Raw genomic sequence first — 20519 nt, forward strand, 5'->3', positions numbered from 1 at the left:
TGGCTGCTCCGGCTGGCTGTGGGCTGCTGAAGTATCCAGCCCCACGGTATCTATGAATGTTGTTGTATTTTAAATTGTTTGTTTGCCTTATTTATTCCCTTCCCCTTTTTATTGTAAGCCGCCCTGAGTCCTCCAGGAGTGGGCAGCATACAAGACTAATAAACATACAAACAAACATACATACATGTTTAACCTCACCCCCCAATTGTGCATGTTCTTCTCCTACAATATGGCAATCAAGATCTAGGAGATGAAATAGACTTCCTGAGATCTGACTGGCAATTTTAGACATGGGAAAAAGCAAGCAGAAAGAGCTTCACTAAAATATTCATTCAGGTCTCACAAAGGGATGAAAAAGAAGCTCATATACAGCCTCCCTGATTCCATACACTCTCCCCTCCCCTCCCTTCCATTCCCATGGTGTAATGGCCTGATGTCCTGGATGCTCTAGACTGAATAGCTTACCTGATTTTAAATCCAGCTCTTTCTGATTAAACTTTGGGAAGTTTTAGTAGTTGACCATGTGATGGGCACAGAGCAGTATTTTTTTTTCTGTTTGCTGTTATTCTGCAGATGGAACAGACATCTTGCAGTTTGCTGTCTGTGAAAATCATACAAATAACCAACTTACAAAAAGCCAATTTATGTGAGTATTCTACTATTTCTACAGATTCCATTTGTACACTGGGCACTCACTTCTACTTTACTTTAACATAGATATTCACATTGAATAAAACACGATAATGCATTATAATACAGTTGCTACTATACTGTAAAGATGTATGCAATTTCAAAATAATTTAATTTGCCTTATTTTATTTATAAATTGCATTTTCTCTTTTAAAGCATATTTCAAACAGATTATAGTGACTTATTAGACATGATACATTTCCAAAAGATGTTTGCATTGGGAATTTTCCTTTTTAACAAGGACTGAAAGGTTAATCCAGACTATGGAGGTTTCCTTTGTTAATTGCCTCTGAAAGACAAAATTTAGGATAAGGGAAAAATAAGTTTTAAAATGTCCTCTTATTTACCTGTCCTGTGAAATTTCAAATTACTTATTGGTTTATATTATAAAAACTTAATTATCACCAAACTTTTTTTTTGACCCATGTAGTTATTCTGCAACTTTGCTTTACTATGTAAAATCTCTGAATGTAGCAAGTTGCGTATATAGATGACTCTTCCTATATCTACTGTATTTTTCGGAGTATAACACACACCGGAGTATAAGATGCAGCAAGGTTTTGAAGAGGAAAATTTAAAAAAGTTTTTGCACTCTGCAAACCTCCCAAAAACGGCCTGTTTTTCATGAAAACAGGCCCAGTTTTTTTCAAAAAAAAGGGGGGGGGCATGAATAGCCCTTAGGAGTCTTGTAGAGTACTTGGGGGGGGGACAAGCAAAAAAAAAGGCCTGCTTTTTGTGAAAACGGGCCCATTTTTAATAAAAAAAAGGGCATGGATAGTCTTTAAGAAGCTTATAGAGTGCTGCTGGGCCCTGGGGGGGGGGGGAGGAAATGGGCCATTTTTGCTCATTTCTGTCCTCCACAGCTCCCAGGAGCTCTCTGAAAGCCTTCTAAAAGCTATGTACAGCCATTTTGGTGAAGGGGGCATAGTTTTGGGAGGCACAAAATGCTGTATTCAGTGTATAAGACGCACCCAGATTTTCAGCTTCTTTTTTGAGGGAAAAAGGTGCATTTTATACTTTGAAAAAATATGGTAGTTCAATAAACAAGTAGCAGAGGAAACCTGCTGAAAAGTGCCATTTCTCAAGGAAGCATCTCTCTTCCCATACAGAAGTGTGTGTTTTAAAGGGTGCGATGGGTGGGTCAAAAAAGGCAGAGATGGTGGTTTTTCATGCAATTGAAGCTTTGTCTCTTTTTAACATGTCCCACATGCACAAAGGATATAAATAAAAGGAGATGCGGCTTCCATTGCATAGTTATAGCCATCATCATGAACATTTTTGATCCTCCTGCCTGTGGATACTTCTGCACTAGTTTGTTAATATGCAGGCACTAATCCCCGCAGAGGTTTCTTCAGTTTTGAATACTATTATAATCTGTCCAAAATATTAAAAAGTGATTTAATTCTTTCAGTGCGTTCAGTAGAAAAGTTGATATCTGACCAAAGGATTTGCTTCTCTTTTGCATGTAATGCACAATTATTTTAAATCCTACTACAACTTCTATAAGCTATCTGTTCTGACCCCACTCCTTGCTTGTTCACAACGACAGCCAGACAGAACTTCAGGGAAATATCTTTATCAGTCCCGGCTCAAGCTGGCTGCGAGCCCAAAATAAACATAGATAAAGTCTCTGGCAAAAAGTTACACAGCCAATGCAAAAACAAAACTCTTACAGCAAACCAGGTTTACAGAAAGCAAATCACTTATCCAAGTGCCTCTTTGAATCACTAACTCGAACAGGAACGGAACTGAACTCACGAACAAACGAACGACGTTGACTTCTGCAACTAAGGCGTGGCACCATCAGTCTTTTATCCACAGGAGGAGAGCCTTAACGAGCCCCAGCTGCTTGTTATCTTCTCCTGGGAGCATCCTGAAACCACTCACTGATAGCAGCTCCAAAGGCTCCTACCGAGCCACAACAGCTATCTATATGATTTTTGTTATAATTATTATTCATTATGATCATCTGAATCATAGGCTGGAATTCATCAACAACGCCAGCAAAAACAAAACAGAAAAGAAGAAAAAAAGTCCATAATAGTCTATAGAAATTCTAATGCAACAAGTAGGATAAAAGCCATAATACTATTAGGAAGGTAACATTTTAATTGTTAATTCATTATAAAGCATCCTCTATCAAGAGGGATAGCTGACTGAGCAGAATTATTTTCTGCAGGCATTGCAAAAGGAAAGGGAACAGTCATGGATTATTTTTTATCAAGCAACTGCTGAAACCAAAAAAAAACCCACCTTTTTTTGCTTCTATGTAAAGACTAGAAATAAAAATTGAAATAAGCAAGAAAATTGTAAGAGAATACCTGTCTGACCTTGATAAATATAAATCACTGGGACCTGATGGAGTTGTGAAGGAACTGGCAGATGTTATCTCAGAATCATTATATCATATCTTTAAAAAATCTTGGAGCACTGAGGAACTACCAGAGGATTGGAAAAGAGCTATGTGGTTTCCATCTTCAAAAAAAAAAAAAAAAAAAAAAAGTGGGGGGGAGGAACAGACCCGGGAAATTACAGACCAATCAGCCTAACAAGATGGGAAGATACTGGAAAGAATAATAATTTAAAAAAACTTGATCTGCAAACATCTAGAAACACTTAAACATAACTCAGCAGCGTGAGGCAGCAGCCAAAAAAGCTAATAAAATCCTTGGTTGTATAAAGAGGCATAGAATCAAACTCGTGTGAAGTATTAGTACCGCTTTATAAAGCCTTAGTAAGGCCACACCTGGAATACTGCATCCAGTTTTGGTCACCACATTACAAAAAAGATGTTGACTTTGGGAAAAGTGCAAAGAAGAGGAACTAAGATAATTAAAGGCCTGAAGACTAAAACTAATCAAGGACAGAAGCAGCCTGGAATGAAGGAGAAACTTCCCAACAGTGGGGACAGTTAACCAGTGGAGCAATCTGCCTTCAGAAATTGTAGGTGCTTCGACACTGGAGATTTTTAATGAAGAGATTGGACAGTTACTTGTCTGAAATAGTATAGAGTCTCCTACTTGTGCAGGGAGCTGGACTAGAAGACCACCCAGGTCCCTTCCAGCTCTATTCTGATTGATTGCACTTCCCCACCTTAGATGAGCTGCCAAAGAAGTAAGATAGTTGTCTACGGTATATTAAAAGCAGTTTCAATAGCTGTACAATATAAAGGAAGGGAATTGTAGATAAAGGTAATCTCTGTAACTGTTCATTGGTAAATAAAATAGAGGGAAAATGTCACCCTGTTGTAGCAAAGGTCATTTTTCCCCATAGAGCTTCTTCTTCCTAGAGCTTCTTGTATTTCTAGAAAGAACTAGAAATAATTTATGTACAATATATAGTTTTTAAAAAGCATTTTATGTAGCCATTACAGACAAAGGCATCTTCAAAGGATAGCAAATGCGGTCACATGCATTATATTAACACATAAATGATGTGACATACTCCATTTCTGTCATTTGTATGTTGGTATCATGAGGCATATGATATTTTTGGGCCCTGTAAAATAAACCTATTCTTAGATAATATGTATCAGTTTCTATGCATTGAGCGAATATAATGAAAGCCACTCAGTACTTACGTAATTCTATGGATTTATGATCTAACCTTTAATGTTCATTCAGCAATCATGAATTCAGAAATTAGATCTAGTAAAAAAAAAACTCTTGGTTTCTTTTTACTCTTGGTTATATGCATGTGTATATCAGTGGTGGGTTTCAAAAATTTTTGGAACCTCTTCTGTAGGTGTGGCCTGCTTTCCGGGTCCACTGGTGGAAACTCTTCTAACCAGTTCAGTAGATTTGACGAACTGGTTCTAGCGAATAGGTGCGAACTGGTAGGAACCCACCTCTGGTGTATATGATCTTGTCAGGGATTAAAATAAACTTTAATAATAGCATGTCTTTTGGAATGCTGCATTAATCCCTCCTTTAAAAACAATTTTTTTTTTTGAAACCCAACAGTTAGCCAGTCTGATTGCTACGTGAGCTTGTTCCTGCCATCAGCTTCATTTGAAACGGCTCGGACAAAAAACATTAAGGACTGTAAAGATCCGGTATGGAATGAAACCTTCTGCTACAGGATACAGAATCAAGTCAAAGTAAGGCACAAAGTGATCATTATTACTCTTTGAGTTCCTGAACTACATTCAGATTCATATTTTGTAACTATTCAGCTGTAAAGGGGCAATAATCCAAAATAGCTTTTAAGAACCTATTTATTTAATTCCTGTTTCAGTACCAGATTGGGGGACGATTACTGGGCATGCATTCGTAAGAAAATTTTTGTATGGCTATAATAATTTTAACAAGGTTTTTTAGTAAATACAACATTGCAGTTATTAATAACAGAATTAAACCAAGGTGCTGTAGCAACTGGATTATGATATACAGGTAGTCCTTGATTTACTACAGTTCATTTAATGACCATTCAAAATTACAATGTCACAGAAAAAAATGACTTATGACTGTTTTTCACACATATGACCATTGCAGCATCCTCATGGTCACGTGATCAAAATTCAGATGCTTGGCAACTGCTTATATTTATGATGGCTGCAGTGTTCTGGGATCATGTGATCACCTTTTGGGACCATCTGACAAGCAAAATCAATGGTTAAGCCAGATTCACTTAACAACCATGTTACTAACTTAACAAATGAAATGATTCATTTAACAATTGTGGCAAGAAAAGTCACTTAACAAATGTTTCACTTAACATTAGTCAATATCAGAAGTGGGGGTCACAAATCATCGCGTCCTAAAGCTTGTTGAAAGAACCAGCTTTTCAAAGTTTTCAGAAAGGGAGAAGAATTGCTTAGTGGAACAATGTCTGTCTCAGGGATTTTAGTAGTTTACAAATGAGAACGTTACCATATTTTTTTGGAGTATAAGATGCAGCAAGGTTTTGAAGAAGCAATTTTTTTTAAAAAGTCTTTGCATTCTGCAAACCTAAAAAAAAATGGCCCATTTTTGCGAAAAATGGGGCCGTTTCTCCCCCCAAAAGGTATGAATAGCCTTTATGTGGCTTGCAGAGTGCTCCTGGGGGAGTGGGTGGGGGGGCAAAAATGAGCAAAAACCAGCCCATTTTTCGTGAAAATGGCCCCATTTTTCATTAAAAAAGGGCATGGATAGCCTTTAGGAAGCTTATAGAGTTCTCCTGGGGGCTGGGGGAGGGGATAAAATTGAGCAAAAAAATGGGCTGTTTTGGGCTCATTTCTGCCCTCCCCAGCCCCCAGGAGCTGTTTCAGGAGGCAAAAATGCTGTATTCAGTGTATAAGACGCACCCAGATTTTCAGCCTCTTTTTTGAGGGAAAAAGGTGCGTCTTATACTCCAAAAATATGGTATTTTACAATCCTCTTAAAATAGTTGAGTCAGCTGGCTTGTTACAGAAATTTTTATTTACATGGCTGCTAAAATGCCTTTCATGACAACAGATAGAAAAGTTGTGATAGGTGTGAAGTTAATAAACTTTGCATAACAAGAAATCAATTCTTAATAAAGCTGAGTTAAGAAAGACATTATAATGACAGAAAAGTCAATGGGGAAGCCAGAGTCATTTAACAACTGTGTTGTTAACTTAACAACTGCTGAGATTCATTTAACAACCCTGTCAAGAAAGTCATAAAATGGGGCAACTGTCTTGGTTAGCTATGGAAACTTGAGTTCAATTGTAATAGTAAGTCAAGAACTTACTGTAGTGGGTTTGCTTTTAGATAATATCAGTATGTTCTTCATTAACTTTTTTGGCTGAGGTCATACGTCTTGGCAAGCCATTTACCTTTGACTAGTTTTGTTCAGTTTTAATTTTGATTTTGAGTTGTAGTTTGTGTCAGTGTTCCAAATATCATGCAGAATTAAATCAGAGTCCAAGGCAGAGCTATCCTTAAAGTTCCAATTTAATAAGATAGACATGTTGGCACATCTGTGGAATCCCAAATCTAAAAGCTTCCTGGAATTCCACCCAGTTGAAAGTTCAGACCTGACAGTTTGATTGGGCAAAATGTGGCAAAGCTTTGGCAAAAAGTTGCATGAACTGAACTATTGTGATTGAAATTTTGTTTATGAATAGTGAGCTATGCAAAGCCAGCTACTGTAGGTTTTTTTTTTTACAGAATCATGATTTAGTGCAATATAGGAATCCAACCACTATGATTAATGAGACTTACTTTAGAGAAAGAGACTTTATATTAGGGAATATTATTACATCACAATATTCTTCATTAACTATTTTTTTGCCAAATGAAATACAGCGTTTGATGCCAACTGGCCTTTGAAAGCCAGTATCTGGTATCTATTTTAGGTCAAAGATATAAACCTTGCCAAACAATGAACTCACAGTGTTTCTTGCTCTCAGTTTTGTAAGGTAGTCCTCAACACAAAACAGTTCATTTAGTGACTGTTTGAAGTTACAACAGCACTGAAAAAATGATTGCGTGAATCTTTTTCATACTTATGACCATTGTAGCATTTTCCATGGTCAGATAATCAAAGTTCAGATGCTCAGCAACTGACTCATATTTATGACACTTACACTGTGCCGGGGTCATGTGATCACCTTTTGTGACCTTCTGACATGCAAAGTCAATAGGGAACAACTGTGTCACTTACTTAATAACTGCAGTGAGTCACTTAACAGAAAAGTGGCAGAAAAGATTTTCAAATGGGGCAAAACTCACTTAACAGCAGACTCACTTAGCAATAGAAATGTTGGGCTCAGCTGTAGTTGTAAGTCAAGGATTACCTGTAAAATGTGGGACAGTACCAAAAGAGGACAGAATACAGAACACATACATATTATTACTTTCTGAAGGAAGAACATCAAAAAGTAATCTTAAAACCTATCAGGGCTGTATAGTCCATTAGTCTAAATCACAGTGGCTGCTTATAGAAAGCTCACAAATAGGATTTGGAATAAGAACAAATTCTCATTCTGCAGTCTGCTTGTAAACTAAATTGAAATTCTATGAACTTCTGAGCTTAAACAAATTCTGCATTATTATTGTGGACCTTCATTCATTCATTTCATTCATTAATTTTTTTTTGCCATAGCTGCTGCTTTTCTCATTGTTTCTAGGTATTTTTAATAAGTACTTATTGCTAAGAAGTTCCATTATAATGCTTTCCTTAACTCACAATATCATCAATTTGATCAAAGATGTTTTTGTAAACTGGGACATAGACTAAACTGAGCATCCCAAACTAAAGCTAAATTGAAAAGTGTTAGGGAATTCCTAGAACCTTAACACTCAGATAAATCAGCCGTCAATAGGCACATAGAGATAAACCATATTTTAATGTATTTAATAAATGTGTATGTCTGCTCCCGTCACTATCTTGAGTGACTTTGGTGATTTATACAACATTCAAAAGAGACAATAAAAAAGCTAAAAAGGAAGATGGCACTTCTTGGGAATCCAAATGTCTCCTTGCAGCAGTCCAAGCTCAGATTAACTGGGATGAACACCAGGAGGAACATCAGGCAAACTATCAAGCAATAAATAATCAAGGAACTACCAACTCAGAGAAAGCAGCTGACCACATCCTAATCAAGGAACTGCCAAGGAGAAAACTATACCCTCACCAATACAGACAGGGTAAGCTACTGTACATAAGCAGAGAGAAAAGCCCACTCCCTTCTAGCACTGAAGATGTTACCTAGCTGGATAAAAAAATGTCTGCACAAGAACTTTAGAGGGCATACTGTTATTATTTAATATATACCAACATGATATGTAAACACTAGTACAGTCTTTAAATTGTATGAACTGTTAGTTATTAGTCATAAATTATATATGTTCTGTGTTAATTTCTGCTTAATAAAAGCCAGTTCATAGTGGCAAGGATGACCCATAATATGTTTGGTATACCCTGGGTATTAAGCCTAACAGAATAAGTGGCAATTAAACTAAATCACAGCCCCAAATCTACCAATCATTTTGTAAATAGGAGGGAAAAGATACTTCTCACATTACTTTTTGTATATCACAGCTGATTTTGTTTTATAGTTTAATATTGTTTAATAGTTAGTTTAATATTTGATGTGGCGGAAAAGACCCACTTTTTCAAAGTGTGTCTGCATTGCTGCCACAATCAGAAATGCTGTGGCACGCTAACTATATGTAAGTGGGAAGAAAACTTGCAAAAGAAGAATGTTGTCTCTCTTCCTCTCCACCAAATTATTATAGCTATCGAGCGCAACCTGTCTATGCTGCCCACCCTTCACTTGCTTTAGTTAAGCAGAAATTACCATAGTACGCAGATAATTTATTTCATCATAGTTAAAAGTTCATATATTCAAATATTATACTAATGCTTTCATACAGACTAGTAGACATTGGGTAATAACATTATGCCTTCTTTGAGTTCTTGGTTCTTTTCCTGCAGATGTTTCATTACTTGGCTAGATAAACCAATTTGGTTGTATTTATTTTGTACAATGACAATAAAGACTATACTATAATATCTTCATTGCTAGAGTGGAATGGGGTTTTCTCTCTGCTTATGTACAGTAGCTTGCTCTGTCTGTATTGGTGGGGGTGTAGTTTTCTCCTTGGTAATTCCTTGATTAGGTGTGGCCCAATGTCTTGCCTGCATTGGTATTTCCTTGATTGTTTATTTCTTGATTGTTTGCTATCCTGGTCTTAATCCCTGTTTATCAGGGTGTTGATTGCTGGCAAGGAGGTGTTTGGATCTCCAAGAATTGCCATCTTTTTGTTTCTTTTTTTGCTTTTTATTGTTTCCTTGGAATGGTGTGTAAATCACCAGAGCTACTAGATATAATGAGATGGGAGTGGGGGGGATTTCACATATACATATAATAAATAAATAAAAATGTGATATAAAATGTGTTTCTCTATGTGCCTATTGATGGCTGATTTATCTGCATGAAGTTTCCAAGCGGAAACAAAACTGGATATGTTCTTTTAGTTAATTAAAACAATCAGTTTTGTTATTTCTATTAGCTCTATGACTTTTTCTATCCATTCTTTTATTGTGATGCGTGATGTTGTGTGTTTCTGATTAAATTGTTTGTTGTTATAAAAATGGCTAATATTTATTAGGTTGGTTAAGTAAAAAGTTGAGATTATGATTATATTTTATTTTGCTGAAAAAAAGATGAGTCAATGCTTTCCCCCCCCCCGCTTTCCCTGTGTATCTACTTTCTTCCCTGTTTCTTCCCCTTTCCCCTTTCCCTGTCATCTTTATTTTTATGTGTATTTTATAGTTTAAATTTCTTAAAAAAGAAAGACAATTACTTATATTTCCCCACCTTAAATAATATTATCGAGCAAGCTGGATAACAGAAAGGATAAGGTCCACAAATAGTATTATAAACCAATTATAGAAGGAGCTGGCTTAGCAACTGGACTTCATGAGTATTTATGTTATAAAGAAGCGTAAGCAGAATTTGAAGGGACATACTATAAGACAATGATCATTTAAAATATGGAATCTTCTATAACCAAGAATACTCAATGATTCTACCATTAAGTTGCCACCATTTTTTTTACTTCAAGGACAATTACTGCAAAAAAGATTTAACTGCATATGCCAATGATCCATCTAAACTCAGTTATGACAGATTGAACTATATGATAACATTTGGTTGGTTCTCTGTCTCTAAAGATTTATAGAGAATGTTAGACATCAATAATGATACATGCCACCTGAAGTTCCTTGATAAAACTCTTTTTTACAGAAGCCATTGACAATTTAAAGTCCTATAGTGGAATTATAACTGAAAGATAATTCAAGGAGTAAATTTAAGGTTTATATACAATGTTAGAATCAACTATAGCTATGCTTCCCCAAGATTAGAATTCAAAGACTTATAGTCCTAATACATACTTTGATCTTAAACTATAACTGGAATTCTGTAATGAAAGTGAAATTGCCTTCTTATCTTTGAAGAGAAGAGTCTGCCCACTGAATGTTACTCTCTTTTTGGTTTGGTAGTCTAAATACAAAATCTGAGGATGTAAGTTTCCTTCTCTTCTCAGAATATTTTGGAGCTGATTGTTCATGATGAAAACCACTGCCTTTTGGATGGCCAGCCCTTTACTGTTCTCTTTGATGTTGCTAAACTTCAGCTTGGAGAAACAATTTGCCTCACATTTCCATTGGATCCAAAAGTAAGGGGGCAGAATTGCTGGGCAAAGGGCAGACATGATTGACAAGCAACAAAACTATTGACATTTACTGGTGGGGGAATGAGAAGAAATGAACACAGATTTAATGGGAATTTTCAGCTTCAACCCATCTCACCCCACAAACACAACAGGCTAGGAAGGGCAGGATGGGTATTGTAGTAACCGTATTGGTGTTCAGACGTATTGTAGCTAAATTTTCCAAATTCTTTACTACAATTGTTTTTAATGTGTATTGAATTCACATCTGTAAAACAGACATTCAGATGTAAACATTCTTGGAGGTATTATTACCTAATGAGCTTGATGAAATCCCTCAATTTACAGCTTCACAACACAGAAGTGTCTGCAGAAACACTAGTTCTTGCCATCTATTCATGAGTAGCAGCTGTTCACACTATATATGGGTGCTCTCATGAGCTCTCCTTTCCCTAGAGCAATTTCTGTAGTTTGAATCCAGTATCCTATCACCGATTCAGCCATAATGTTGTCCCTCCTGTTTAGGAATGCCTATTCACCATGTCCTCATTAGAACTCCTTCAATATGTTGCAGATATCCCAAGATATTTAAATTTAATTCTCAGGGAAGTGATAGCAGGAATTGGACAGAACTTTCCTGCTAAAACAGGTACAACACCCTCATAATGAAATGAAGACACAAGACAGTGGAATATTAAGAGGGCCACCAGTTTATTTAACTTAACTACTAGATACTATTATTGCTTAAATCTAGAGTGTGGTAGCTGTAAAAGAAAAGATATCTTATTATAAGAAGTTAACATTTCATTGCATTTTAAAGGAGTCTATGTGGAGATAACTCTGTATATGTCATAATGAAATAATGCATTATTTTTTCATAGATTCAAGAAAATCTGGAGGTAGAATTTAGTCTGGAAAATATGTAAGTACTTCCTATACTTTAAAGAATTCGTAACATAAAAAAGCTTCCCTGCCTGCTATGGAAAATATGGACAGGATGGCATTAGATATTGGATAGAACTTGTCCAATTTTGCATGCGTCTGCCTGATATCCTGACATGGAGTATGTCGGCATCTTAGTATTTATACCTTCCATCTCCCTTCAGCCTTCCTTTATTCTTGCAATATTCACCTGGGCTCTCTTTCTCAAATGATGGATCTGAATCTATGATTCTGTCGTCATATGCAATAGACCTAGTAGTAGTAGTAATAATAGTAGCTAATTTCAAATTAGACGTATTTCTTTTAATGTCTATTCTATCAGATTAGGATTACAAAAAATCCAGGTGACCCTCAGATGATAAAAAAAGTGGAAACTTTTCTGTTATTCATAGTCCTGGTCTTATAATTCTGCCCTGATAATATGGAAAAGTGCCAGTTGGATTAATTAGGAGTGAGATTGGTCATCATTTCAATGGGAAGATTGGTGTTTGGGCAGATGATTTGACAGATCGTTTCCCCAGTGCTAAATTAGAACATTCTCCGCCCGGTTTTAAGACATTAGGAGTCATTACCAACTTAAATTTTACTGACCTCTCTGCCAATCCCTGCTGTATCTTTAAGGCTCCTATTAAAACTTGTTGCTGCATAGTGATTTTGACTATGGATAGTATATTAAGAAAAGACTCTGATTAAATATTTTACTTTTGCAGCCCTCTTCCTTTCTCATTGTCATGACCCATCACAAAGATATCTAGCTTGATGACTTTTATGCTATGATCCAGTCCAGGGGTAGGATTGAAAAATTTTAGCAACCGGTTCTCTGCCTGGTTGCTGTGTGGGTGTGGCCATGGGGGTATAGCCTAGTCAGCTTCCTGCACTACGGTTGGTGTGTGTGTGTGTTTTGCCTCCCCAGGCTCTGGAGGGGTTTTTTGAGCCTCCAGGAGGGCAAAAATGGTCTCCCCTGGACTCCAGGGGCCCTCTGGAGGCCAGAAACGGACCCGTTTCCAGACTTTCAGTAGGCCCATTTTTTGCCTTCCAAGTGATAAACCTATAATCAGTTTTAAAAGTTTCACATTAGAATGTAGTTAAATTGTAGCCAAAGTAAGTTAATGCAGAGTGTAATGTCATTAATTCATGTCACCCTGAATTAAATAAAAGGCACATTTAAATAACCAAAATCTGTTACATGCATTTTTATTTTTATTTTTTTTCAGTTCAGCTCCTCCTGAGAATATTGTTACTAATGGTGTACTAGTGGTAATTTCCATTTTGCTTTTTTTCTCTTTTTAAAAATCATATTATTATGGTCATATGGATATTTTAACTCTGCACTCCCTAAATTTGGCTTAATCTTGTGTGTGGGTGTGGGTGTGTGAGTAAAGTGGGTGAGTGCAATTAGTTGAGGTGGATAGTACAAAGTTTCACCATAATGAAATGAGACATAAAAAAGCCTCTATAGACATAAAGAGAGTTTCTTTACCTTTGTGGTATGAATAAGAAAATCACACAGGAATTATGCCTTTAATTATTAATTTCCAGCTACTACAAAGGCTTCAAAACGTGCCATAAACTGGTCAGGCTAGCTTAAACATTATGAAGTAAAGTCCATCACATTTAATTCAGTTTCCTCTCACATAAGCAGGCATGAAGTCTGAAAGAGGTGGGTGGATAGATGGACGGACGGATGACAGACAGACAGACAGACAGACCGATATAGAGAGAAATACAGTAGGTAGGTAGGTAGGTAGGTAGGTAGGTAGATAGGTAGATAGGTAGATAGGTAGATAGGTAGATAGGTAGATAGGTAGATAGGTAGATAGGTAGATAGGTAGATAGGTAGATAGGTAGATAGGTAGATAGGTAGATAGGTAGATAGGTAGATAGGTAGATAGGTAGATAGGTAGATAGGTAGATAGGTAGATAGGTAGATAGGTAGATAGGTAGATAGGTAGATAGGTAGATAGGTAGGCAGGAAGGCCTCTCAGGCAATTTAAGGGTCTTTTGTTTAGAAAAGTTTAGCAGAATCAGGGCATCTCTACAGAGGCAATTACATTTACATTTTGGTTCCTATTTGAATCAATTTCAGAACCAAACATAGATGCCTTCCACATTTTAGTGCTCTCAATATTCATGAAAAATTATGTATAACTTTACATATTTAAAATAGGTACATAATTCTAATTCGGCTATTATTTTAGGTATTTGTTTAGATATTTCTGGCTAATTCTCAAGTTGTAAAAAAATCCCAGTGATGTTCTATTTCTTTCAAAACTATCTTGCTTTGACCACTAAGATTTCCTTCTCCTTTTGATAGTCCCGTGAAATTTCCTGCTTGGAGATAGAAGTGAATAATATGAAACATGTTTCAAAAGGTAATACTTGGAAATGTATTGTTTTATATTTATTTTTAATTTAAAATCATATATATATATATATATATATATATATATATATATATATATATATATATATATATATATATATATATATATATATATATATATATATATATATATATATATATATATATATATATATATATATATATATATATATATATATATATATATATATATATATATATATATTGTTTTAATACCCTGTTTCCCTTAAATAAGCTCTCCCTGGATAATAAGCCCAATTGGGCTTTTCAGCGCATGCACTAAAATAAGCCCTCCCCCCAAAATAAGCCTCCCCCCAAAATATTGCAACGCAGCAGCAACCATGAAGTGACCATGCTCGCCGCCTCCTATGGCTCAAAAATAATAAAACCTGCCCGAAAATAAGGCCAAGTGCTTATTTCGGGGGTGAAAAGAAAATAAGACCCTGTCTTATTTTCGGGGAAACAAGGAAGTCATTGGCCAATGATGTAAAAGATGAATCACATGAATCAGATAAATGATGTTGATCGCAGAGTAAAAAAAGTGTACAATACAAATGTGGTTAGTTAATTCCAATACGAATAGATCATTCACTCCAGATAGACTCAAGGTGGTATATGTAACTACTGTAAGCAAAACCTGACAAAAGAAGATTCATCTATTATTTAAATCTCAGATTCCCTACAGAAAGGCTTCTGCCTTGAATGCCCATCGAAACATCATTCAGGAGTGAAATAATTAGAGATCTGGAGGCAAGGTGTTTTGTGAAAAGGGAAAATAATATTCTTTGTTCCCTGTCTTAGGGCACAGAGAACAACTTCGCTTGCCCTTCTGGATCAAATACACTGGATATATTGGTTCTCTGCAGTGCAGGCTGTCTCTACAAGTATAAGAGATTACTATAAATTATGGCACATCTAGATATTACTAAAACATTAGGTAACGTGACCTTTAACTAGAGCAGCTATTTTATGTAATGGTGGAGTGCAATTTAGAGAAGTGTAATTTTTTTACTTTAGCAGTTATCTGTTTCTTTTATATTTTCATGGGATGCAAGTTAAGTCTGACATCAATGAAGGAGTTTCCTGTGTAACTGTATATTTCCTTCTCCACAGATGAAATTGCTTTATTTACTATGCAAGGATGCTATGAAGAATCTCAGAAACTTCCATTGACTTCTTCTATTCCTCTTGAATTTCAATGCGTCAAGTATAAAGAATCTGCCCTAAAAGTTGAATTAGTAAAGAATTTGTGTGGCACAAATTCCGTATGTTTTTAAGACACATTTTAATTCAGAAATCAAAACAAACCTATTTCAATTACTTTTTCTATAGCATACATTTGTTTAGAATATAAATATAGAGGCAGGACCTCTACCTCTAACAACTTCTAGGGATATCTAGCCATCATTGGATCTAGTTAACATCTATTATAACACTGATAGGTACACTTGTGATCTGTCTCATGATACTTACTCTCTCTATATGTAAAAGATGTGAGCAGAAAACCTATTTTCTTCTTTTATTAAACCTAATAAAATAATAATATGGAATTTTCTAAGATCAACAACGGTATTGCAACATAAACTTCCTTAAGCTTTCCATCATATTATGGAAATGAATTACCGTATTTTCACGACCAAAAGCCGCACCGGATTAAAAGCCGCAGTATCAATTAACGTTAATTTTTTAAACTTTTTCCACATATAAAGCGCACCGGGTTATAAGCCGCACATTTCCCGACGCTTCTGGACATCGCGAGGAGCGGCACGAGGGTTCTTGGCGCTCCGGGGGGCGCCGAGGGCGGCTGGGAGGGGCGCGTGGCTTGGTTTCTCCTCCCTGGACGTCGCAGCGGCGGCCCCGGGCTCACCGATCTCTGTGTTTTTCGCATCGGGGCATGCTCTTGCAGCGCGCCCCGATGCGAAAGGCACTGGGATCGGTGAGTTTGGGGCTGCTGCTGCGGCGTCCAGGGAGGGGAGGCCGGGCCGCGCGCCTCTCCCGCTTCCCGGAGCGCCGGGGGCCGTCGCGCGCTCTTCTCCGCGCTCTCCTCGGCTCCTCACAGCTGCGGTGGACGTCCAGAGGCGACAGGGGCTGTCGAGCTGGGGGTCCGGTCCCCATTGGCCCCAGGGGCCGCTTCTGGACATCTATTGCAGTCGCGAGGAGCAAAGCAGCTGGGAGATCTTTTTCCACATATAAAGCGCACCGGGTTATAAGCCGCACTGCCGATTTTGGATCAAAATTTAGGATTTTTAGTGCGGCTTATGGTCGTGAAAATACGGTATTCTTATTCGAGTGATACTTTAATTTGCTGATACAGCTAAACCTATTCAGTCGACTTTAGTTGGATGTGAATCAGGGGTGGGTTTCTCGCCCCGTTCCAACCGGTTCGGTTGGAACAGAGCCGGCGGCGTCCTCGTGCACACGCGCAGCGCACGCATGCGTACTAGCATCTGTGCTATGCTCCAGCTGCTCCTGGAGGATCGCGCAGGCTCTGTATGCGTCCTGCGCATGCGTGGAAGTGCAGAACTCGTCAAAACCGGGTAAGGAACGCGGGCGGGCGGGTGGGCCCTTTACTGTTTCCGGAAGTTACTTACCTCCGGGTTCGCCGACCAATCAGTTCGCGGGGACCGCCGCGAACCATTTGAAACCCACCCCTGATGTGAATCATACACTGTTCATTAATTCTAACTAATTTGGTTGTACCCAATAAGCTTTGCCCACATATGGCAATTTAATATGAAGGTTAAACTTTCCATGTTGGTGTTTGTGTTTGTATATGTACATTAACCTGTGTCTTCCAATGTAAATGTGCAGACAGATTAGGGCAAGGACTTTGGGAGGTGAAATGGCAAATGAAATTCAGTGTTCCAGAATATGGGGATCAGGTGAATGATAGCAGAGGTAAAAGTCACTTGAACTCTTTTTAGTTAGCAATGGCCATTCACCCCACTCTGTGCTCAAGAAAAATGCTAAGTATCTAGCCTGCACTCTAGTTCATTGGAACAAGAGGAAGTGGGAGCTGTCAACAAAGAAAGAGCATCACCTGCTCTTATTTTGAATGTTTCCAAAATGTTTCTTTTGTTAATTATTGTTAATTATTCATATAGAACATGGTTTTGATACAGCCACCTCAAAAGTTATTAAACCACTATCTCTAACAATGGAGCTTCATGAGCCAATAAAAAGTTGCTAATTAATTAAATTTATAACTGGCAACCCCCCCCCCAAAAAAAAAATAGCCCAGTTGCCATGATTCGATTTTTAGACACCCTGGCCTGGATGATTGAGAGACTTTATTAACATTGGAATGCATTTTGGGAAAGAAAATCCCTGAAGTTGATGTGACAAGAATTGGTACATCCTAACAACTCTCTGCCTAACTAACTTGCTCGAACTGATTGAGCTGCTTGGATGAGCAGCAAAATGTCTCAGACTAGCAAAAAAATTAACAAATAAAACAATGAGTCATCTTGCCATGATTCAACCTTCAGGCATGTTTGCCTGGATGATTGACAGTCTTCATTGACTAACATAGCATACTTTTTGCTTTAAAAAAAATCCAGGTTTTTAAAATCATCATTACAGCCAATAGAAATATGATCTGTAATAAACTGAAGATGCTCTTGCTTTAATAGCGGTTGCTGTGGGTTAATACAACAAATTAACAGTGCAATCCTGTAGATATCTACCTAGAAGAAAGTTCCACTGAGTTCAAGATTTGCAACAGTTAAGGCTGTTGTGTATTAATCTGTTATATTTTTTAGCATTTTTCAGATAGAAACACAGATAAAACGGTTTGTCTTACTTTACCTCTGGATTCAATCTCTATGGAAAAAGAAGTCACTATAGACCAGGTAAATACTGCTTCATGGTGCAATATAGAAAATCTTTAATATTTTTAAAAGATTAAAAACTTAATTTTATATTGCAAAAAGAGGGCGGCTCAATATGTTATTGTGAATGAAACATGTAAATTAACCTTTAAGGTAACAAATATAGAGGAATAATCTCATCTTTAAACAATGGAACTTTTCATTTTGTGTATTCCAAACACCCCAGTCATTCTGGCCAATGGAAAGGGATGTTTGAAATAGTTCAAAGATATCTGAGGAGGGCACATCTTCCCCCTTCACACACACACTGGACAATGTGGGAACTCCCAAAAGGTCTTCAGAGAAAGATCTTTTAGAAATACTAAGAATTTTTTGACTCTGAAGGCATGTGCTCAGTTGTGACTTCCAATCCCTCAGGTAAAATAAGGAAAATGTTATTATGCAAACATGTAGATGAAATATTACAAACAGGCAAGATAAAATTGCTATACAGGTATTTACAACCAATCCCTTACAACTAATCAACTATTCAAAGTTACAATGGACCACACCCCCAGTCACATGACTGCATTTCAGACAGTCGGCAACAGGCACACAATTTGGAGCGTTTGCATTATCCCACAGTCATTTAACTGCAATTTACAAAGTTGTTGGGGTACTGTACTTCCAGTTTTGGCAAAAACAACCCATAGTAATGAGTTCTCTTAATGAGTACTGCAAGAAAAGGCTGTAAAATTGGGTCAGTCAGATAGATGATCTACTTTATGACTGTTAGACTTACAACAATAATGGGCAGGCTCCAGTATAGTTATAAGTCAAGGACTACATATGCTTTGGTACTTGCATAAAATGTGAGGTATCAAACATTTCAAACATGTACGACACAGGTGTCAAACTCGCTGCATCACATTGCTGTCACATGACATTTCACCAAGTATTTCGCATTTGCGGAGCTGGTGTGGATGTGGGCAGCCCTGTCCATGGGCCGCCCATTTGATACCCCTGAGGTAGGATGATGTCTGCAATGTCACCCAATATGAATAAATTATGTGGGATGATCACACAGAAATCATGTCATTGGTTCCATTTAAAAATCATCTTCATTTGCTTATTGGAGAAGTAGAAAAAGAAACCAATAATAAAAGGTTATTTCTTGTTGCATTTGTCCTTTAAACTTGAAGAAGATTTTGAAATGTAAAAATTAATTTGTTTTTGTGATATGCCTGTTATTATTATTTAGCATATGTTGAAAACATGACACAGGGAAGTAAACATATACACTTCATATACAATTACAATTCACAAACTTTTATAGGGGTAGAGCAGAAGCCACATAACTGGATGTCCATTTCAGCTATCCAGGCGATTGCCTCTGGTGTTGCTTCATGCAAGTCTTCTAAGGAACCAGAGAATCATGGGCACTCTTGCACAATATGTTTAATATTTTAATGGTTAATTTGCCTTTCATGCTTAACTTATCTGCCCTCCATTATGTCTATTATGAGCTTTAGATTAAATTCAGTAGCTCACAGAATTTGGTCAAACAAAAATCTTAATTAGAGAAGGTATAGTTTTGCTTGATTTGCCTGATTTATGGGAGTGTCCTATTCAATTTTCAAGTTTGGTCAGATTGCTTTGAAGAGATTTTGTTGCTTTGTGGGCGATTGTGATGCCAACAGCTTGTAGGACAGTGATTTCTGAGATGCTTTTCTTTGATGTATAGAAGAATAATCCTTTTAAGAGGATTGTGATGGTTGTGCTAGAGTTGATTGGTGTATGGGTTGACTCAAGTTCATTGTGTTAGAAAATGTTACATAAATATTTAGTCCTTTTTCTGGAATTCAAAATATAATTGTGCATGTGTAAAGGAGGGAGCAATGTAGGTGAATATAGAAATTGATGATTTTTCCATAAAAATGTCAGGCAGCGATCTCAAAAAGTCTCTTGCAAATAAATAATAATTAACTTTCAATTAAACAAAATTTACTTTATCAAATTATTAACAATATTTTTTTTATCTCTAGGACAAATCAATTGACTTATGTGTAAAGATAAAAGAGTGGTAAGAGAAAATACTTTAATTTATTGATTGACAATGGGTCATCAAGCTGGATTTATAGATAACTAGATTTTTTCCATAATGATCTGTCCCTAACCTGGTTTTTCAATCTTGCAATGATTTTTGTGCATGATGCAATAATCACTGCTTTCTCCACTATCATCTGAAGTATTTCAGTCTTATGGCTGGGTTAGGATGGAAGTATGATTTTGCTTCAGTTTCTTTTACATATTACTGGATATTTTTATAGTTGATATTATTATAATGTTTTCCAAAATTAATCATAAAAGTAATATTTTATTTCTTTCATCATGGCAAGGCAAAAAGAGCTTGATGTGCGTTTAGACTACGAACTGTGTCCAGATGAACAAGTATTTATACAGAAAAGGAAGAAAATTGTAGCAGATGCCCTGAAAGGGGTTCTTTGCATAGACAATGATTTGCAAGATCATGAGGTATGTAAAGCATAACCATTATAATTCAGTATG

The 20519-nt window shown here is 36.8% G+C and overlaps 1 protein-coding gene across 1 annotated transcript in view; it reads left to right on the plus strand.

Annotated features, from left to right (window-relative positions):
- Positions 1 to 573: 573 nt before the first annotated feature.
- The window catches only part of LOC106537465 (cytosolic phospholipase A2 epsilon-like), a 45776-nt gene continuing 25830 nt past the window's right edge, over positions 574 to 20519 (plus strand). Inside the window, exons 1-10 of the mRNA XM_087704426.1 lie at positions 574 to 646; positions 4653 to 4789; positions 10692 to 10823; positions 11699 to 11739; positions 12974 to 13016; positions 14074 to 14131; positions 15256 to 15407; positions 17904 to 17993; positions 19997 to 20034; positions 20351 to 20486. Of these exons, the coding sequence (XP_087560552.1) occupies positions 574 to 646; positions 4653 to 4789; positions 10692 to 10823; positions 11699 to 11739; positions 12974 to 13016; positions 14074 to 14131; positions 15256 to 15407; positions 17904 to 17993; positions 19997 to 20034; positions 20351 to 20486 (900 nt within the window). The remainder of the gene's footprint in view (positions 647 to 4652; positions 4790 to 10691; positions 10824 to 11698; positions 11740 to 12973; positions 13017 to 14073; positions 14132 to 15255; positions 15408 to 17903; positions 17994 to 19996; positions 20035 to 20350; positions 20487 to 20519) is intronic.

The sequence above is a fragment of the Thamnophis sirtalis genome, unplaced genomic scaffold (genome assembly GCF_051295495.1).
Source record: "Thamnophis sirtalis isolate CommonGarterSnake01/CBP01778 unplaced genomic scaffold, rThaSir2_p1.2 scaffold_1, whole genome shotgun sequence".
Lineage (NCBI taxonomy): Eukaryota > Metazoa > Chordata > Lepidosauria > Squamata > Natricidae > Thamnophis > Thamnophis sirtalis.